The sequence below is a fragment of the Aquarana catesbeiana genome, linkage group LG10 (assembly GCF_042186555.1).
Source record: "Aquarana catesbeiana isolate 2022-GZ linkage group LG10, ASM4218655v1, whole genome shotgun sequence".
Lineage (NCBI taxonomy): Eukaryota > Metazoa > Chordata > Amphibia > Anura > Ranidae > Aquarana > Aquarana catesbeiana.
In genome coordinates, this window is record NC_133333.1 from 1,251,538 (window position 1) to 1,274,318 (window position 22,781).

General features: G+C 48.6%; 1 protein-coding gene across 2 annotated transcripts; it reads left to right on the plus strand.

Annotated features, from left to right (window-relative positions):
• Positions 1-1,099: 1,099 nt before the first annotated feature.
• C1QB (complement C1q B chain) lies at positions 1,100-22,579 on the plus strand. Of its 2 annotated transcripts, none has more exons than XM_073601426.1 (3): positions 1,100-1,227; positions 21,469-21,652; positions 21,731-22,579. In XM_073601426.1, the coding sequence occupies exons 2-3, from the start codon at positions 21,490-21,492 to the stop codon at positions 22,303-22,305; spliced, it is 738 nt and encodes a 245-aa protein (XP_073457527.1). In that variant the 5' UTR covers positions 1,100-1,227; positions 21,469-21,489; the 3' UTR covers positions 22,306-22,579. The 2 variants fall into 2 exon arrangements, with proteins under 2 accessions (XP_073457527.1, XP_073457526.1); XM_073601425.1 differs by having other exon boundaries at positions 1,111-1,227; positions 21,466-21,652.
• Positions 22,580-22,781: the final 202 nt, after the last annotated feature.

Here is a 22,781-nt window from a genome sequence, read left to right on the forward strand (position 1 = left end):
TTCCCGGAGATGAGAATATTCCCGGAGATGAGAATATTCCCGGAGATGAGAATATTCCCAGAGATGAGAATATTCTCGGAGATGAGAGTATTCCCGGAGATGAGAATATTCCCGGAGATGAGAATATTCCCAGAGATGAGAGTATTCCCGGAGATGAGAGTATTCCCGGAGATGAGAGTATTCCCGGAGATGAGAATATTCCCGGAGATGAGAGTATTCCCGGAGATGAGAATATTCCCGGAGATGAGAATATTCCCGGAGATGAGAATATTCCCAGAGATGAGAATATTCTCGGAGATGAGAGTATTCCCGGAGATGAGAATATTCCCGGAGATGAGAATATTCCCAGAGATGAGAGTATTCCCGGAGATGAGAGTATTCCCGGAGATGAGAGTATTCCCGGAGATGAGAATATTCCTGGAGATGAGAATATTCCCGGAGATAGGAGTATTCCCGGAGATGAGAATATTCCCGGAGATGAGAATATTCCCGGAGATGAGAGTATTCCCGGAGATAAGAATATTCCCGGAGATGAGAGTATTCCCGGAGATGAGAATATTCCCGGAGATGAGAGTATTCCCGGAGATGAGAATATTCCCGGAGATGAGAATATTCCCGGAGATGAGAATATTCCCGGAGATGAGAGTATTCCCGGAGATGAGAATATTCCCGGAGATGAGAGTATTCCCGGAGATGAGAATATTCCCGGAGATGAGAGTATTCCCGGAGATGAGAATATTCCCGGAGATGAGAATGTTCCCGGAGATGAGAGTAATCCCAGAGATCGGAGAAGTCATGTCGCCTCTCTGACATTGGTCAGTGTGGGGAAGGGGGGTTCACAATGAGCCCCCCCATGGATAATGTGTGCAGCAGATTTATATTTCCCCCTCCTGAGTGATTTGGTGGGATTGGTGGACAGGAAGTCTGTGGTGTGCAGGAAAATGTCTTCCCTCCAGAGACAGAACTTCATCTCACTGAATGTGGGGAAGGGGGGTGCAGGTCAGGGCCCTTTGATTCAGCTGTTTTATAAATATCTTCATTTCCTCATCGGGGGATTCTGGGAAGAGGAAGAAGATTGAGATTGTGAAATGTCAGAACTGCTTGGTCTGTACAATCCGATTAATTCCCCAAATCTCAACAAACATCTCACTTCTGCTTTTCCCCAACAGTTATCCGAGAGCTCGGCGCGTCCCAACCCCCAACCACTGCCAGCGTCCAGCCACAGAGGTATGTCACCGAAACCCCCCGACCCGAATGTCATGTACCCCCCTCACCTGTCTGTGTGTATAGTCATGTACCCCCCTCATCTGTCTGTGTGTATAGTCATGTACCCCCCTCACCTGTCTGTGTGTATAGTCATGTACCCCCCTCACCTGCTTGTGTGTATAGTCATGTACCCCCCTCATCTGTCTGTGTGTATAGTCATGTACCCCCCTCACCTGCTTGTGTGTATAGTCATGTACCCCCCTCATCTGTCTGTAAGTATAATCATGTACCCCCTCACCTGTCTGTGTGTATAATCATGTACCCCCCTCATCTGTCTGTGTGTATAGTCATCTATCCCCCCTCATCTGTCTGTGTATATAGTCATGTACCCCTCTCATCTGTCTGTGTGTGTAGTCCTGTACCCCCCTCATCTGTCTGTGTGTATAGTCATGTACCCCCCATCTGTCTGTGTGTATAGTCATGTACCCCCCTCACCTGTCTGTGTGTATAGTCATGTACCCCCCTCACCTGTCTGTGTGTATAGTCATGTACCCCCCTCATCTGTCTGTGTGTATAGTCATCTATCCCCCCTCACCTGTCTGTGTGTATAGTCATGTACCCCCTCACCTGTCTGTGTGTATAATCATGTATCCCCCTCACCTGCCTGTGTGTATAGTCATGTATCCCCCTCACCTGCCTGTGTGTATAGTCATGTACCCACTCATCTGTCTGTGTGTATAATCATGTATCCCCCTCACCTGTCTGTGAGTATAGTCATGTACCCCCCTAACCTATCTGTGTGTATAGTCATGTACCCCTCTCACCTGTCTGTGTGTATAGTCATGTACCCCCCTCACCTGCCTGTGTGTATAGTCATGTACCCCCCTCATCTGTCTGTGAGTATAATCATGTACCCCCTCACCTGTCTGTGTGTATAATCATGTACCCCCTCACCTGTCTGTGTGTATAGTCATTTACCCCCCTCACCTCTCTGTGTGTATACTCATGTACCCCCCTCACCTGTCTGTGTGTATAGTCATGTACCCCCCTCACCTGTCTGTGTGTGTAGTCATGTACCCCCCTCACCTGTCTGTGTGTATTGTCATCTATCCCCCTCACCTGTCTGTGTGTATAGTCATGTACCCCCTCACCTATCTGTGTTTATAGTCATGTACCCCCCTCACCTGTTGTGTGTATAGACATGTACCCCCCTCACCTGTCTGTGTGTATAGTCATGTATCCCCCTCACCTGTCTGTGTGTATAGTCATGTACCCCCCCACCTGCCTGTGTGTATACTCATGTACCCCCTCACCTGTCTGTGTGTATAGTCATGTACCCCCCTCATCTGTCTGTGAGTATAGTGATGTACCCCCCCACCTGTCTGTGTGTATAGTCCTATACCCCCCCCTCACCTGTCTGTGTGTATAGTCCTGTACCCCCCTCACCTGTCTGTGTGTATAGTCATGTACCCCCTCACCTGTCTGTGTGTATAGTCATGTACCCCCCTCACCTGTCTGTGTGTATAGTCATGTACCCCCCTCTTCTGTCTATGAGTATAGTCATGTACTCCCTCACCTGTCTGTGTGTATAGTCATATACTCCCCCTCACCTGTCTGTTTGTATAGTCATGTACCCCCCTCACCTGTCTGTGTGTACAGTCATGTACCCCCCTCACCTGTCTGTGTGTATAGTCATATACCCCCCTCACCTGTCTGTGTTTATAGTCATGTACTCCCTCACCTGTCTGTGTTTATAGTCATGTACCCCCCTCACCTGTCTGTGAGTATAGTCATGTACCCCCCCTCACCTGTCTGTGTGTATAGTCATGTACCCCCCTCACCTGTCTGTGTGTATAGTCATGTACCCCCCTCACCAATCTGTGTGTATAGTCATGTACCCCCTCACCTGTCTGTGTGTATAGTCATGTATCCCCCTCACCTGTCTGTGTGTATAGTCATGTACCCCCCTCACCTGTCTGTGTGTATAGTCATGTACCCCCCTCACCTGTCTGTGTGTATAGTCATGTATCCCCCTCACCTGTCTGTGTGTATAGTCATGTACCCCCCACCTGTCTGTGTGTATAGTCATGTACCCCCCTCAATTGTCTGTGTGTATAGTCATGTACCCCCCTCAATTGTCTGTGTGTATAGTCATGTACCCCCCTCACCTGTCTGTGTGTATAGTCATATACCCCCCCTCACCTGTCTGTGTGTATAGTCATGTACCCCCCTTACATGTCTGTGTGTATAATCATGTACCCCTCTCACCTGTCTGAGTGTATAGTCATGTACCCCCCTCCTTTGTTTGTGAGTACCAGAAGGTGACCTGTCCACAGGTGTGTTGTTCGGAGTGCCCCCTCCTGACCAGCAAATGTAAATGTCATTCCTGTCCAGTAATTCTATTGGAGGTTGATATGGGTGGAGCTTTATTTGGGGTGCCCAGTACCCAATCCCTGCACCCCATTGACCCCCATTGGATAGCAGAATTCAAAGTGACTCAACAGACACAATCACTGAGTCTTCATTTCCAACACTTCACCGGCCCGACGACGGCTCGGCGCCCCTCTGAAGTGGTGAGAATTCCAATCATCTCCAGATAGACATTCCATGTGTTTCCATTAATATCCCACGTCTGACTCTGACATCGAATGTTCCCCATAAAATCTTCTCATTTCCTCTTCACCGCCATCACCCAATCCCCCTCTACAGGGTCCGCGCTCCCGGGGGCCGCCAGGAGACGGATTGGGGGCCTCCAAAAGTTTCCGAGAATTGGGGAAGAAAACAATTATTTGGAGGGTTATCAATAAAATGCAGAAAATCGAAGAGATAACGAAAAAAGCGATCGATTCGTGACAGATTATGGAAGGATTGTTACCAAACTATCATTATACCCCAATCCCCCCTCTGTCCTTCTATTATACCCCAATCCCCCCCTCTGTCCTTCTATTATACCCCAATCCTCCCTCTGTCCTTCTATTATACCCCAATCCTCCCTCTGTCCTTCTATTATACCCCAATCCTCCCTCTGTCCTTCTATTATACCCCAATCCCCCCTCTGTCCTTCTATTATACCCCAATCCCCCCTCTGTCCTTCTATTATACCCCAATCCCCCCTCTGTCCTTCTATTATACCCCAATCCCCCCTCTGTCCTTCTATTATACCCCAATCCTCCCCTCTGTCCTTCTATTATATCCCAATCCCCCCTCTGTCCTTCTATTATACCCCAATCCTCCCTCTGTCCTTCTATTATACCCCAATCCCCCCTCTGTCCTTCTATTATACCCCAATCCTCCCCTCTGTCCTTCTATTATACCCCAATCCTCCCCTCTGTCCTTCTATTATACCCCAATCCTCCCTCTGTCCTTCTATTATACCCCAATCCCCCCTCTGTCCTTCTATTATACCCCAATCCTCCCTCTGTCCTTCTATTATACCCCAATCCTCCCCTCTGTCCTTCTATTATACCCCAATCCTCCCTCTGTCCTTCTATTATACCCCAATCCCCCCTCTGTCCTTCTATTATACCCCAATCCCCCCTCTGTCCTTCTATTATACCCCAATCCCCCCTCTGTCCTTCTATTATACCTCAATCCTCCCTCTGTCCTTCTATTATACCCCAATCCTCCCCTCTGTCCTTCTATTATACCCCAATCCTCCCCTCTGTCCTTCTATTATACCCCAATCCCCCCCTCTGTCCTTCTATTATACCCCAATCCCCCCTCTGTCCTTCTATTATACCCCAATACCCCCTCTGTCCTTCTATTATATCCCAATCCTCCCCTCTGTCCTTCTATTATACCCCAATCCCCCCTCTGTCCTTCTATTATACCCCAATCCTCCCTCTGTCCTTCTATTATACCCCAATCCCCCCCTCTGTCCTTCTATTATACCCCAATCCCCCCCTCTGTCCTTCTATTATACCCCAATCCTCCCCTCTGTCCTTCTATTATACCCCAATCCCCCCTCTGTCCTTCTATTATACCCCAATCCCCCCTCTGTCCTTCTATTATACCCCAATCCTCCCTCTGTCCTTCTATTATACCCCAATCCTCCCCTCTGTCCTTCTATTATACAGCAATCCCTCCTCTGTCCTTCTATTATACCCCAATCCCCCCTCTGTCCTTCTATTATACCCCAATCCCCCCTCTGTCCTTCTATTATACCCCAATCCCCCCTCTGTCCTATTATACCCCAATCCTCCCCTCTGTCCTTCTATTATACCCCAATCCTCCCTCTGTCCTTCTATTATACCCCAATCCCCCCCTCTGTCCTTCTATTATACCCCAATCCTCCCCTCTGTCCTTCTATTATACCCCAATCCCCCCTCTGTCCTATTATACCCCAATCCTCCCCTCTGTCCTTCTATTATACCCCAATCCTCCCTCTGTCCTTCTATTATACCCCAATCCCCCCCTCTGTCCTTCTATTATACCCCAATCCTCCCTCTGTCCTTCTATTATACCCCAATCCCCCCCTCTGTCCTTCTATTATACCCCAATCCTCCCTCTGTCCTTCTATTATACCCCAATCCTCCCCTCTGTCCTTCTATTATATCCCAATCCTCCCCTCTGTCCTTCTATTATACCCCAGTCCCCCCTCTGTCCTTCTATTATACCCCAATCCCCCCTCTGTCCTTCTATTATACCCCAATCCCCCCCTCTGTCCTTCTATTATACCCCAATCCTCCCTCTGTCCTTCTATTATACCCCAATCCCCCCCTCTGTCCTATTATACCCCAATCCCCCCCTCTGTCCTTCTATTATACCCCAATCCCCCCTCTGTCCTTCTATTATACCCCAATCCCCCCTCTGTCCTTCTATTATACCCCAATCCCCCCTCTGTCCTTCTATTATACCCCAATCCCCCCTCTGTCCTTCTATTATACCCCAATCCTCCCTCTGTCCTTCTATTATACCCCAATCCTCCCCTCTGTCCTTCTATTATACCCCAATCCTCCCCTCTGTCCTTCTATTATACCCCAATCCTCCCTCTGTCCTTCTATTATACCCCAATCCTCCCCTCTGTCCTTCTATTATACCCCAATCCTCCCCTCTGTCCTTCTATTATACCCCAATCCCCCCTCTGTCCTTCTATTATACCCCAATCCTCCCTCTGTCCTTCTATTATACCCCAATCCCCCCTCTGTCCTTCTATTATACTCCAATCCTCCCTCTGTCCTTCTATTATACCCCAATCCTGCCTCTGTCCTTCTATTATACCCCAATCCCCCCTCTGTCCTTCTATTATACCCCAATCCCCCCTCTGTCCTTCTATTATACCCCAATCCCCCCTCTGTCCTTCTATTATACCCCAATCCCCCCTCTGTCCTTCTATTATACCCCAATCCCCCCTCTGTCCTTCTATTATACCCCAATCCCCCCTCTGTCCTTCTATTATACCCCAATCCCCCCTCTGTCCTTCTATTATACCCCAATCCCCCCCTCTGTCCTTCTATTATACCCCAATCCTCCCTCTGTCCTTCTATTATACCCCAATCCTCCCCTCTGTCCTTCTATTATACCCCAATCCTCCCTCTGTCCTTCTATTATACCCCAATCCTCCCCTCTGTCCTTCTATTATACCCCAATCCCCCCTCTGTCCTTCTATTATACCCCAATCCTCCCTCTGTCCTTCTATTATACCCCAATCCCCCCTCTGTCCTTCTATTATACTCCAATCCTCCCTCTGTCCTTCTATTATACCCCAATCCTGCCTCTGTCCTTCTATTATACCCCAATCCCCCCTCTGTCCTTCTATTATACCCCAATCCCCCCCTCTGTCCTTCTATTATACCCCAATCCTCCCCTCTGTCCTTTTATTATACCCCAATCCCCCCCTCTGTCCTTCTATTATACCTCAATCCTCCCTCTGTCCTTCTATTATACCCCAATCCCCCCTCTGTCCTTCTATTATACCCCAATCATCCCCTCTGTCCTTCTATTATACCCCAATCCTCCCCTCTGTCCTTCTATTATACCCCAATCCCCCCCTCTGTCCTTCTATTATACCCCAATCCTCCCTCTGTCCTTCTATTATACCCCAATCCTCCCTCTGTCCTTCTATTATACCCCAATCCTCCCCTCTGTCCTTTTATTATACCCCAATCCCCCCCTCTGTCCTTCTATTATACCTCAATCCTCCCTCTGTCCTTCTATTATACCCCAATCCCCCCTCTGTCCTTCTATTATACCCCAATCATCCCCTCTGTCCTTCTATTATACCCCAATCCTCCCTCTGTCCTTCTATTATACCCCAATCCCCCCCCTCTGTCCTTCTATTATACCCCAATCCTCCCTCTGTCCTTCTATTATACCCCAATCCTCCCCTCTGTCCTTCTATTATACCCCAATCCCCCCTCTGTCCTTCTATTATACCCCAATCCCCCCCTCTGTCCTTCTATTATACCCCAATCCTCCCTCTGTCCTTCTATTATACCCCAATCCTCCCCTCTGTCCTTCTATTATACCCCAATCCTCCCTCTGTCCTTCTATTATACCTCAATCCTCCCTCTGTCCTTCTATTATACCCCAATCCTCCCTCTGTCCTTCTATTATACCCCAATCCCCCCTCTGTCCTTCTATTATACCCCAATCCCCCCTCTGTCCTTCTATTATACCCCAATCCTCCCCTCTGTCCTTCTATTATACCCCAATCCCCCCCTCTGTCCTTCTATTATACCTCAATCCTCCCTCTGTCCTTCTATTATACCCCAATCCTCCCTCTGTCCTTCTATTATACCCCAATCCCCCCCTCTGTCCTTCTATTATACCTCAATCCTCCCTCTGTCCTTCTATTATACCCCAATCCTCCCCTCTGTCCTTCTATTATACCCCAATCCTCCCCTCTGTCCTTCTATTATACCCCAATCCCCCCTCTGTCCTTCTATTATACCCCAATCATCCCTCTGTCCTTCTATTATACCCCAATCCCCCCTCTGTCCTTCTATTATACCCCAATCCTCCCTCTGTCCTTCTATTATACCCCAATCCTCCCTCTGTCCTTCTATTATACCCCAATCCCCCCTCTGTCCTTCTATTATACCCCAATCCTCCCTCTGTCCTTCTATTATACCCCAATCCTCCCTCTGTCCTTCTATTATACCCCAATCCTCCCTCTGTCCTTCTATTATACCCCAATCCTCCCCTCTGTCCTTCTATCATACCCCAATCCCCCCCCTCTGTCCTTCTATTATACCCCAATCCTCCCTCTGTCCTTCTATTATACCCCAATCCCCCCTCTGTCCTTCTATTATACCCCAATCCTCCCCTCTGTCCTTCTATTATACCCCAATCCTCCCTCTGTCCTTCTATTATACCCCAATCCTCCCTCTGTCCTTCTATTATACCCCAATCCCCCCCCTCTGTCCTTCTATTATACCCCAATCCTCCCTCTGTCCTTCTATTATACCCCAATCCCCCCTCTGTCCTTCTATTATACCCCAATCTTCCCCTCTGTCCTTCTATTATACCCCAATCCTCCCCTCTGTCCTTCTATTATACCCCAATCCCCCCTCTGTCCTTCTATTATACCCCAATCCTCCCCTCTGTCCTTCTATTATACCCCAATCCTCCCTCTGTCCTTCTATTATACCCCAATCCCCCCCCTCTGTCCTTCTATTATACCCCAATCCTCCCCTCTGTCCTTCTATTATACCCCAATCCCCCCTCTGTCCTTCTATTATACCCCAATCCTCCCCTCTGTCCTTCTATTATACCCCAATCCTCCCCTCTGTCCTTCTATTATACCCCAATCCTACCTCTGTCCTTCTATTATACCCCAATCCTCCCTCTGTCCTTCTATTATACCCCAATACCCCCCTCTGTCCTTCTATTATACCTCAATCCTCCCTCTGTCCTTCTATTATACCCCAATCCCCCCTCCCCTCTGTCCTTCTATTATACCCCAATCCTCCCTCTGTCCTTCTATTATACCCCAATCCTCCCTCTGTCCTTCTATTATACCCCAATCCCCCCCTCTGTCCTTCTATTATACCTCAATCCTCCCCTCTGTCCTTCTATTATACCCCAATCCCTCCTCTGTCCTTCTATTATACCCCAATCCCCCCTCTGTCCTTCTATTATACCCCAATCCCCCCTCTGTCCTTCTATTATACCCCAATCCCCCCCTCTGTCCTTCTATTATACCTCAATCCTCCCCTCTGTCCTTCTATTATACCCCAATCCCCCCTCTGTCCTTCTATTATACCCCAATCCCCCCTCTGTCCTTCTATTATACCCCAATCCCCCCTCTGTCCTTCTATTATACCCCAATCCCCCCTCTGTCCTTCTATTATACCCCAATCCCCCCTCTGTCCTTCTATTATACCCCAATCCTCCCCTCTGTCCTTCTATTATACCCCAATCCTCCCTCTGTCCTTCTATTATACCCCAATCCCCCCTCTGTCCTTCTATTATACCCCAATCCTCCCTCTGTCCTTCTATTATACCCCAATCACCCCTCTGTCCTTCTATTATACCCCAATCCCCCCTCTGTCCTTCTATTATACCCCAATCCCTCCTCTGTCCTTCTATTATACCCCAATCCTCCCCTCTGTCCTTCTATCATACCCCAATCCTCCCTCTGTCCTTCTATTATACCCCAATCCCCCCTCTGTCCTTCTATTATACCCCAATCCTCCCTCTGTCCTTCTATTATACCCCAATCCTACCCTCTGTCCTTCTATTATACCCCAATCCTCCCCTCTGTCCTTCTATTATACCCCAATCCCCCCTCTGTCCTTCTATTATACCCCAATCCCCCCTCTGTCCTTCTATTATACCCCAATCCCCCCTCTGTCCTTCTATTATACCCCAATCCCCCCTCTGTCCTTCTATTATACCCCAATCCCCCCTCTGTCCTTCTATTATACCCCAATCCTCCCTCTGTCCTTCTATTATACCCCAATCCCCCCTCTGTCCTTCTATTATACCCCAATCCCCCCTCTGTCCTTCTATTATACCCCAATCCTCCCTCTGTCCTTCTATTATACCCCAATCCTCCCTCTGTCCTTCTATTAAACCCCAATCCCCCCCTCTGTCCTTCTATTATACCCCAATCCTCCCCTCTGTCCTTCTATTATACCCCAATCCCCCCTCTGTCCTTCTATTATACCCCAATCCTCCCCTCTGTCCTTCTATTATACCCCAATCCCCCCTCTGTCCTTCTATTATACCCCAATCCTCCCCTCTGTCCTTCTATTATACCCCAATCCTCCCCTCTGTCCTTCTATTATACCCCAATCCCCCCTCTGTCCTTCTATTATACCCCAATCCCCCCTCTGTCCTTCTATTATACCCCAATCCCCCCCTCTGTCCTTCTATTATACCCCAATCCCCCCTCTGTCCTTCTATTATACCCCAATCATCCCTCTGTCCTTCTATTATACCCCAATCCCTCCTCTGTCCTTCTATTATACCCCAATCCCCCCTCTGTCCTTCTATTATACCCCAATCCTCCCCTCTGTCCTTCTATTATACCCCAATCCTCCCCTCTGTCCTTCTATTATACCCCAATCCTCCCCTCTGTCCTTCTATTATACCCCAATCCTCCCCTCTGTCCTTCTATTATACCCCAATCCTCCCCTCTGTCCTTCTATTATACCCCAATCCCCCCTCTGTCCTTCTATTATACCCCAATCCTCCCCTCTGTCCTTCTATTATACCCCAATCCTCCCTCTGTCCTTCTATTATACCCCAATCCCCCCTCTGTCCTTCTATTATACCCCAATCCTCCCTCTGTCCTTCTATTATACCCCAATCCCCCCTCTGTCCTTCTATTATACCCCAATCCTCCCTCTGTCCTTCTATTATACCCCAATCCCCCCTCTGTCCTTCTATTATACCCCAATCCTCCCCTCTGTCCTTCTATTATACCCCAATCCCCCCTCTGTCCTTCTATTATACCCCAATCCTCCCTCTGTCCTTCTATTATACCCCAATCCCCCCTCTGTCCTTCTATTATACCCCAATCCTCCCCTCTGTCCTTCTATTATACCCCAATCCCCCCTCTGTCCTTCTATTATACCCCAATCCCCCCTATGTCCTTCTATTATACCCCAATCTCCCCTCTGTCCTTCTATTATACCCCAATCCTCCCCTCTGTCCTTCTATTATACCCCAATCCTCCCTCTGTCCTTCTATTATACCCCAATCCTCCCCTCTGTCCTTCTATTATACCCCAACCCCCCCCTCTGTCCTTCTATTATACCCCAATCCCCCCCTCTGTTCTTCTATTATACCCCAATCCCCCCCCCTCTGTCCTTCTATTATACCCCAATCCTCCCTCTGTCCTTCTATTATACCCCAATCCCCCCCTCTGTCCTTCTATTATACCCCAATCCCCCCTTTGTCCTTCTATTATACCCCAATCCTCCCTCTGTCCTTCTATTATACCCCAATCCTCCCTCTGTCCTTCTATTATACCCCAATCCTCCCTCTGTCCTTCTATTATACCCCAATCCCTCCCTCTGTCCTTCTATTATACCCCAATCCTCCCCTCTGTCCTTCTATTATACCCCAATCCTCCCTCTGTCCTTCTATTATACCCCAATCCCCCCCTCTGTCCTTCTATTATACCCCAATCCTCCCCTCTGTCCTTCTATTATACCCCAATCCTCCCTCTGTCCTTCTATTATACCCCAACCCCCCTCTGTCCTTCTATTAAACCCCAATCCTCTCCTCTGTACTTCTATTATACCCCAATCCCCCCCTCTGTCCTTCTATTATACCCCAATCCCCCCCTCTGTCCTTCTATTATACCCCAATCCTCCCCTCTGTCCTTCTATTATACCCCAATCCTCCCCTCTGTCCTTCTATTATACCCCAATCCTCCCTCTGTCCTTCTATTATACCCCAATCCTCCCTCTGTCCTTCTATTATACCCCAATCCCCCCTCTGTCCTTCTATTATACCCCAATCCCCCCTCTGTCCTTCTATTATACCCCAATCCCCCCTCTGTCCTTCTATTATACCCCAATCCTCCCCTCTGTCCTTCTATTATACCCCAATCCTCCCTCTGTCCTTCTATTATACCCCAATCCCCCCTCTGTCCTTCTATTATACCCCAATCCCCCCTCTGTCCTTCTATTATACCCCAATCCCCCCTCTGTCCTTCTATTATACCCCAATCCTCCCCTCTGTCCTTCTATTATACCCCAATCCTCCCCTCTGTCCTTCTATTATACCCCAATCCTCCCCTCTGTCCTTCTATTATATCCCAATCCTCCCTCTGTCCTTCTATTATACCCCAATCCTCCCCTCTGTCCTTCTATTATACCCCAATCCCCCCTCTGTCCTTCTATTATACCCCAATCCTCCCTCTATCCTTCTATTATACCCCAATCCCCCCCTCTGTCCTTCTATTAAACCCCAATCCTCTCCTCTGTACTTCTATTATACCCCAATCCCCCCCTCTGTCCTTCTATTACACCCCAATCCCCCCCTCTGTCCTTCTATTATACCCCAATCCTCCCTCTGTCCTTCTATTATACCCCAATCCTCCCTCTGTCCTTCTATTATACCCCAATCCTCCCTCTGTCCTTCTATTATACCCCAATCCTCCCCTCTGTCCTTCTATTATACCCCAATCCCCCCTCTGTCCTTCTATTATACCCCAATCCTCCCCTCTGTCCTTCTATTATACCCCAATCCTCCCTCTGTCCTTCTATTATACCCCAATCCCTCCTCTGTCCTTCTATTATATCCCAATCCCCCCTCTGTCCTTCTATTATACCCCAATCCTCCCTCTGTCCTTCTATTATACCCCAATCCTCCCTCTGTCCTTCTATTATACCCCAATCCTCCCTCTGTCCTTCTATTATACCCCAATCCTCCCTCTGTCCTTCTATTATACCCCAATCCCCCCCTCTGTCCTTCTATTATACCTCAATCCTCCCTCTGTCCTTCTATTATACCCCAATCCTCCCTCTGTCCTTCTATTATACCCCAATCCTCCCTCTGTCCTTCTATTATACCCCAATCCCCCCTCTGTCCTTCTATTATACCCCAATCCCCCCTCTGTCCTTCTATTATACCCCAATCCTCCCTCTGTCCTTCTATTATACCCCAATCCTCCCTCTGTCCTTCTATTATACCCCAATCCCCCCTCTGTCCTTCTATTATACCCCAATCCCCCCTCTGTCCTTCTATTATACCCCAATCCTCCCCTCTGTCCTTCTATTATACCCCAATCCCCCCTCTGTCCTTCTATTATACCCCAATCCCCCCTCTATCCTTCTATTGTACCCCAATCCCTCCTCTGTCCTTCTATTATACCCCAATCCCCCCTCTGTCCTTCTATTATACCCCAATCCTCCCTCTGTCCTTCTATTATACCCCAATCCTCCCTCTGTCCTTCTATTATATCCCAATCCCCCCTCTGTCCTTCTATTATACCCCAATCCCCCCTCTGTCCTTCTATTATACCCCAATCCTCCCTCTGTCCTTCTATTATACCCCAATCCTCCCTCTGTCCTTCTATTATATCCCAATCCCCCCTCTGTCCTTCTATTATACCCCAATCCCCCCTCTGTCCTTCTATTATACCCCAATCCCCCCTTTGTCCTTCTATTATACCCCAATCCTCCCTCTGTCCTTCTATTATACCCCAATCCTCCCTCTGTCCTTCTATTATACCCCAATCCTCCCTCTGTCCTTCTATTATACCCCAATCCCTCCCTCTGTCCTTCTATTATACCCCAATCCTCCCCTCTGTCCTTCTATTATACCCCAATCCTCCCTCTGTCCTTCTATTATACCCCAATCCCCCCCTCTGTCCTTCTATTATACCCCAATCCTCCCCTCTGTCCTTCTATTATACCCCAATCCTCCCTCTGTCCTTCTATTATACCCCAACCCCCCTCTGTCCTTCTATTAAACCCCAATCCTCTCCTCTGTACTTCTATTATACCCCAATCCCCCCCTCTGTCCTTCTATTATACCCCAATCCCCCCCTCTGTCCTTCTATTATACCCCAATCCTCCCCTCTGTCCTTCTATTATACCCCAATCCTCCCCTCTGTCCTTCTATTATACCCCAATCCTCCCTCTGTCCTTCTATTATACCCCAATCCTCCCTCTGTCCTTCTATTATACCCCAATCCCCCCTCTGTCCTTCTATTATACCCCAATCCCCCCTCTGTCCTTCTATTATACCCCAATCCCCCCTCTGTCCTTCTATTATACCCCAATCCTCCCCTCTGTCCTTCTATTATACCCCAATCCTCCCTCTGTCCTTCTATTATACCCCAATCCCCCCTCTGTCCTTCTATTATACCCCAATCCCCCCTCTGTCCTTCTATTATACCCCAATCCCCCCTCTGTCCTTCTATTATACCCCAATCCTCCCCTCTGTCCTTCTATTATACCCCAATCCTCCCCTCTGTCCTTCTATTATACCCCAATCCTCCCCTCTGTCCTTCTATTATACCCCAATCCTCCCCTCTGTCCTTCTATTATATCCCAATCCTCCCTCTGTCCTTCTATTATACCCCAATCCTCCCTCTGTCCTTCTATTATACCTCAATCCCCCCTCTGTCCTTCTATTATACCCCAATCCTCCCTCTGTCCTTCTATTATATCCCAATCCTCCCTCTATCCTTCTATTATACCCCAATCCCCCCCTCTGTCCTTCTATTAAACCCCAATCCTCTCCTCTGTACTTCTATTATACCCCAATCCCCCCCTCTGTCCTTCTATTACACCCCAATCCCCCCCTCTGTCCTTCTATTATACCCCAATCCTCCCTCTGTCCTTCTATTATACCCCAATCCTCCCTCTGTCCTTCTATTATACCCCAATCCTCCCTCTGTCCTTCTATTATACCCCAATCCTCCCTCTGTCCTTCTATTATACCCCAATCCTCCCTCTGTCCTTCTATTATACCCCAATCCTCCCTCTGTCCTTCTATTATACCCCAATCCTCCCTCTGTCCTTCTATTATACCTCAATCCTCCCTCTGTCCTTCTATTATACCCCAATCCCCCCTCTGTCCTTCTATTATACCCCAATCCTCCCCTCTGTCCTTCTATTATACCCCAATCCCCCCTCTGTCCTTCTATTATACCTCAATCCCCCCCTCTGTCCTTCTATTATACCCCAATCCTCCCTCTGTCCTTCTATTATACCCCAATCCCCCCCTCTGTCCTTCTATTATACCCCAATCCTCCCCTCTGTCCTTCTATTATACCCCAATCCTCCCCTCTGTCCTTCTATTATACCCCAATCCTCCCTCTGTCCTTCTATTATACCCCAATCCCCCCCTCTGTCCTTCTATTATACCCCAATCCTCCCCTCTGTCCTTCTATTATACCCCAATCCTCCCTCTGTCCTTCTATTATACCCCAATCCCCCCTCTGTCCTTCTATTATACCCCAATCCTCCCCTCTGTCCTTCTATTATACCCCAATCCTCCCTCTGTCCTTCTATTATACCCCAATCCCTCCTCTGTCCTTCTATTATATCCCAATCCCCCCTCTGTCCTTCTATTATACCCCAATCCTCCCTCTGTCCTTCTATTATACCCCAATCCTCCCTCTGTCCTTCTATTATACCCCAATCCTCCCTCTGTCCTTCTATTATACCCCAATCCTCCCTCTGTCCTTCTATTATACCCCAATCCCCCCCTCTGTCCTTCTATTATACCTCAATCCTCCCTCTGTCCTTCTATTATACCCCAATCCTCCCTCTGTCCTTCTATTATACCCCAATCCTCCCTCTGTCCTTCTATTATACCCCAATCCCCCCTCTGTCCTTCTATTATACCCCAATCCCCCCTCTGTCCTTCTATTATACCCCAATCCTCCCTCTGTCCTTCTATTATACCCCAATCCTCCCTCTGTCCTTCTATTATACCCCAATCCCCCCTCTGTCCTTCTATTATACCCCAATCCCCCCTCTGTCCTTCTATTATACCCCAATCCTCCCCTCTGTCCTTCTATTATACCCCAATCCCCCCTCTGTCCTTCTATTATACCCCAATCCCCCCTCTATCCTTCTATTGTACCCCAATCCCTCCTCTGTCCTTCTATTATACCCCAATCCCCCCTCTGTCCTTCTATTATACCCCAATCCTCCCTCTGTCCTTCTATTATACCCCAATCCTCCCTCTGTCCTTCTATTATATCCCAATCCCCCCTCTGTCCTTCTATTATACCCCAATCCCCCCTCTGTCCTTCTATTATACCCCAATCCTCCCTCTGTCCTTCTATTATACCCCAATCCTCCCTCTGTCCTTCTATTATATCCCAATCCCCCCTCTGTCCTTCTATTATACCCCAATCCCCCCTCTGTCCTTCTATTATACCCCAATCCCCCCTCTGTCCTTCTATTATATCCCAATCCCCCCTCTGTCCTTCTATTATACCCCAATCCTCCCTCTGTCCTTCAATTATACCCCAATCCTCCCTCTGTCCTTCTATTATACCCCAATCCTCCCCTCTGTCCTTCTATTATACCCCAATCCCCCCTCTGTCCTTCTATTATACCCCAATCCCCCCTCTGTCCTTCTATTATACCCCAATCCTCCCTCTGTCCTTCTATTATACCCCAATCATCCCTCTGTCCTTCTATTATACCCCAATCCTCCCTCTGTCCTTCTATTATACCCCAACCCTCCCTCTGTCCTTCTATTATACCCCAATCCCCCCTCTGTCCTTCTATTATACCCCAATCCCCCCTCTGTCCTTCTATTATACCCCAATCCCCCCTCTGTCCTTCTATTATACCCCAATCCCCCCTCTGTCCTTCTATTATACCCCAATCCCCCCTCTGTCCTTCTATTATACCCCAATCCTCCCCTCTGTCCTTCTATTATACCCCAATCCTCCCTCTATCCTTCTATTATACCCCAACCCTCCCTCTGTCCTTCTATTATACCCCAATCCTCCCCTCTGTCCTTCTATTATACCCCAATCCTCTCCTCTGTCCTTCTATTATACCCCAATCCTCCCTCTGTCCTTCTATTATACCCCAATCCCTCCTCTGTCCTTCTATTATATCCCAATCCCCCCTCTGTCCTTCTATTATACCCCAATCCTCCCCTCTGTCCTTCTATTATACCCCAATCCTCCCCTCTGTCCTTCTATTATACCCCAATCCCCCCTCTGTCCTTCTATTATATCCCAATCCCCCCTCTGTCCTTCTATTATACCCCAATCCTCCCCTCTGTCCTTCTATTATATCCCAATCCTCCCTCTGTCCTTCTATTATACCCCAATCCTCCCCTCTGTCCTTCTATTATACCCCAATCCTCCCTCTGTCCTTCTATTATACCCCAATCCTCCCTCTGTCCTTCTATTATACCCCAATCCCCCCTCTGTCCTTCTATTATATCCCAATCCCCCCTCTGTCCTTCTATTATACCCCAATCCTCCCCTCTGTCCTTCTATTATACCCCAATCCCCCCTCTGTCCTTCTATTATACCCCAATCCTCCCCTCTGTCCTTCTATTATACCCCAATCCTCCCTCTGTCCTTCTATTATACCCCAATCCTCTCCTCTGTACTTCTATTATACCCCAATCCTCCCTCTGTCCTTCTATTATACCCCAATCCTCCCTCTGTCCTTCTATTATACCCCAATCTCCCCTCTGTCCTTCTATTATACCCCAATCCCCCCTCTGTCCTTCTATTATACCCCAATCCTCCCTCTGTCCTTCTATTATACCTCAATCCTCCCTCTGTCCTTCTATTATACCCCAATCCCCCCTCTGTCCTTCTATTATACCCCAATCCTCCCTCTGTCCTTCTATTATACCCCAATCCCCCCTCTGTCCTTCTATTATACCCCAATCCCCCCTCTGTCCTTCTATTATACCCCAATCCCTCCTCTGTCCTTCTATTATATCCCAATCCCCCCCTCTGTCCCTCTATTATACCCCAATCCTCCCTCTGTCCTTCTATTATACCCCAATCCTCCCCTCTGTCCTTCTATTATACCCCAATCCCCCCTCTGTCCTTCTATTATACCCCAATCCCCCCTCTGTCCTTCTATTATACCCCAATCCCCCCTCTGTCCTTCTATTATACCCCAATCCCCCCTCTGTCCTTCTATTATACCCCAATCCTCCCTCTGTCCTTCTATTATACCCCAATCCTCCCCTCTGTCCTTCTATTATACAGCAATCCCTCCTCTGTCCTTCTATTATACCCCAATCCCCCCTCTGTCCTTCTATTATACCCCAATCCCCCCTCTGTCCTTCTATTATACCCCAATCCTCCCTCTGTCCTTCTATTATACCCCAATCCCCCCTCTGTCCTTCTATTATACCCCAATCCCCCCTCTGTCCTTCTATTATACCCCAATCCCCCCTCTGTCCTTCTATTATACCCCAATCCCCCCTCTGTCCTTCTATTATACCCCAATCCCCCCTCTGTCCTTCTATTATACCCCAATCCTCCCCTCTGTCCTTCTATTATACCCCAATCCTCCCTCTGTCCTTCTATTATACCCCAATCCTCCCCTCTGTCCTTCTATTATACCCCAATACCCCCTCTGTCCTTCTATTATACCCCAATCCTCCCTCTGTCCTTCTATTATACCCCAATCCTCCCCTCTGTCCTTCTATTATACCCCAATCCTCCCTCTGTCCTTCTATTATATCCCAATCCCCCCTCTGTCCTTCTATTATACCCCAATCCTCTCCTCTGTCCTTCTATTATACCCCAATCCTCCCCTCTGTCCTTCTATTATACCCCAATCCCTCCCTCTGTCCTTCTATTATACCCCAATCCTCCCCTCTGTCCTTCTATTATACCCCAATCCTCCCTCTGTCCTTCTATTATACCCCAATCCTCCCTCTGTCCTTCTATTATATCCCAATCCCCCCTCTGTCCTTCTATTATACCCCAATCCTCCCCTCTGTCCTTCTATTATACCCCAATCCCCCTCTGTCCTTCTATTATACCCCAATCCTCCCTCTGTCCTTCTATTATACCCCAATCCCCCCTCTGTCCTTCTATTATACCCCAATCCTCTCCTCTGTCCTTCTATTATACCCCAATCCCCCCTCTGTCCTTCTATTATACCCCAATCCCCCCTCTGTCCTTCTATTATACCCCAATCCTCCCTCTGTCCTTCTATTATACCCCAATCCTCCCCTCTGTCCTTCTATTATACCCCAATCCCTCCTCTGTCCTTCTATTATACCCCAATCCTCCCTCTGTCCTTCTATTATACCCCAATCCTCCCTCTGTCCTTCTATTATACCCCAATCCCCCCTCTGTCCTTCTATTATACCCCAATCCTCCCTCTGTCCTTCTATTATACCTCAATCCTCCCTCTGTCCTTCTATTATACCCCAATCCTCCCCTCTGTCCTTCTATTATACCCCAATCCCCCCCTCTGTCCTTCTATTATACCCCAATCCCCTCTCTGTCCTTCTATTATACCCCAATCCCCCCTCTGTCCTTCTATTATACCCTAATCCTCCCCTCTGTCCTTCTATTATACCCCAATCCCTCCTCTGTCCTTCTATTATACCCCAATCCCCCCTCTGTCCTTCTATTATACCCCAATCCTCCCTCTGTCCTTCTATTATACCCCAATCCTCCCCTCTGTCCTTCTATTATACCCCAATCCCCCCCTCTGTCCTTCTATTATACCCCAATCCTCCCTCTGTCCTTCTATTATACCCCAATCCCCTCTCTGTCCTTCTATTATACCCCAATCCCCCCTCTGTCCTTCTATTATACCCTAATCCTCCCCTCTGTCCTTCTATTATACCCCAATCCCTCCTCTGTCCTTCTATTATACCCCAATCCCCCCTCTGTCCTTCTATTATACCCCAATCCTCCCTCTGTCCTTCTATTATACCCCAATCCTCCCCTCTGTCCTTCTATTATACCCCAATCCTCCCCTCTGTCCTTCTATTATACCCCAATCCCCCCTCTGTCCTTCTATTATACCCCAATCCTCCCTCTGTCCTTCTATTATACCCCAATCCTCCCCTCTGTACTTCTATTATACCCCAATCCCCCCTCTGTCCTTCTATTATACCCCAATCCCCCCCTCTGTCCTTCTATTATACCCCAATCCCCCCCTCTGTCCTTCTATTATACCCCAATCCCCCCTCTGTACTTCTATTATACCCCAATTCCCCCTCTGTCCTTCTATTATACCCCAATCCTCCCCTCTGTCCTTCTATTATACCCCAATCCCCCCTCTGTCCTTCTATTATACCCCAATCCTCCCTCTGTCCTTCTATTATACCCCAATCCCCCCCTTTGTCCTTCTATTATACCCCAATCCTCCCTCTGTCCTTCTATTATACCCCAATCCTCCCTCTGTCCTTCTATTATACCCCAATTCCCCCTCTGTCCTTCTATTATACCCCAATCCTCCCCTCTGTACTTCTATTATACCCCAATCCTCCCTCTGTCCTTCTATTATACCCCAATCCCCCCTCTGTCCTTCTATTATACCCCAATCCCCCCTCTGTCCTTCTATTATACCCCAATCCTCCCTCTGTCCTTCTATTATACCCCAATCCTCCCCTCTGTCCTTCTATTATACCCCAATCCCCCCTCTGTCCTTCTATTATACCCCAATCCCCCCTCTGTCCTTCTATTATACCCCAATCCTCCCTCTGTCCTTCTATTATACTTCAATCCTCCCTCTGTCCTTCTATTATACCCCAATCCCCCCTCTGTCCTTCTATTATACCCCAATCCCCCCTCTGTCCTTCTATTATACCCCAATCCTCCCCTCTGTCCTTCTATTATACCCCAATCCCCCCCTCTGTCCTTCTATTATACCCCAATCCTCCCTCTGTCCTTCTATTATACCCCAATCCTCCCTCTGTCCTTCTATTATACCCCAATCCTCCCTCTGTCCTTCTATTATACCCCAATCCTCCCCTCTGTCCTTCTATTATACCCCAATCCTCCCTCTGTCCTTCTATTATACCCCAATCCTCCCTCTGTCCTTCTATTATACCCCAATCCCCACTCTTTTATCAGTCAGAGCCCCATAAATCACAGAGGGAAGCGGAGATCTTCTTTATCTGTTTGAGGATGTTTTCTGGCTCCTCTCCAGTCAGTCACCTGACCCAGATCCTCAGGGGAGGAGTCCTTTACCTGAAGGTGACCTATCCATAGGTGTTTTGTTCGGAGTGCCCCCTCCTGACCAGCAAATAGGGTTTGAGAGGTGAGGGATGGCATGTTTCCGACGCATTACTCTCCATTATTTAGGTTTGGAGGGAAGGAAATCTTCCATTACGGGGATCTCTGCAGATATTAATGGCACCCATGTCTTCTCTTTTCAGCAGCTGTTCTGTTTGGATTCTACGATGGAGACCTGGGGGAGGCTGCTCAGACTTGGCCTCGTTCTTTTGTCCATCCCCTTCTCTGAGGCACAGAGCTGCCAGGCCAACATGCCAGGGTTACCAGGTGTCCCTGGCATTCCCGGACCAGATGGAAATGATGGAGTAGATGGGGAGAAGGGTGACGTGGGTGAGGACAATCCATCCAATCAGGAATAGGGTTGATGGTGAAAATTACCTCCTCCATTAAATGTCTTCTGTCTTGTAGGGCCACCTGGTGTCTTTGAAGGTTGGAACAAGGAGGAACATCGTGGAGACCCGGGGCCTGCAGGAAACCCTGGAAAAGTTGGACCTAAAGGTCCAATGGGGCCCCCAGGACCCCCTGGGCCACTAGGTCAGAAAGGGAGGAAGGGGGACTCTGGAGAATACAAGACAGATGGCCACTCTGCCTTTTCCGTAAGGAAGATGTCCCCAGGCCCTCCCCGGAGAGAACAGCCTGTCCGCTTTGATCAGGGCCTCATCAATGTCAACAACCAGTATAATACCCTGACAGGGAAATTCACCTGCCAGTACCCGGGCATCTACTACTTCACCTACCATGTCACGTCCAGGGGTAACCTCTGCGTCAACATCATGAGGGGCAAACCCGGTTTCAACAAGCAGAAGGTGGTGAACTTCTGTGACCAGGTCCTCAACCTCTTCCAGGTGACCACAGGTGGCGTGGTACTGGAAGTGCAGAAAGATGAGACCGTATGGCTGGAGACTACCGAGAAGAACAACCTGCTGGGGACCGATGGGGCCGATAGCATCTTTACTGGATTCCTGCTCTTCCCGCTCTCCTGAACCCGGGGTAATTTCTGTCAATCTGCCCCTTTGTCTACTTCCACTGAGAAATCTCAGTCACCCTCTGAGCTGTTACTTTTCATCCCAGTTTCAGATCTACTCTCTGATTTTGTGACTGTCCTCCAAGTCTTCTTCTGACTGCCCCAGGCACCCCCGCCCCGTTTCCCCATACACCACTTTCCCGCACTCCTCTGGGTCATATGGGAATGGCTCCACCCCCTCTGATCACCTGACCTGTTGCACCTGTACTGCTACCAATAAAATATGGCAATGACCGATGTGTGTGTGTATTGATGGGGGGTGGGGGGACCTGGGCGAGTCTTCTGAAGATCCAGCTGTGGTTCAACAAGTGATCCATGCATGCAGATAATGGCCAAACATTTGGTGTGACTCGGGTCCTCCGCTAGTCATGTGACAAGAGCAGCCAATATCTGTTATCCTGCCATCACTCTGTATTCAGAACCTTCATCAGAAGA

Bases quoted from the DNA above. Each gene is read 5' to 3' on its own strand.
- C1QB (XM_073601426.1), top strand. From the start codon at position 21,490: ATGGAGACCTGGGGGAGGCTGCTCAGACTTGGCCTCGTTCTTTTGTCC. The intron at 21,653-21,730 runs GTGAGGACAATC...TCTGTCTTGTAG, and splicing joins TGGGGAGAAGGGTGACGTGG to GGCCACCTGGTGTCTTTGAA.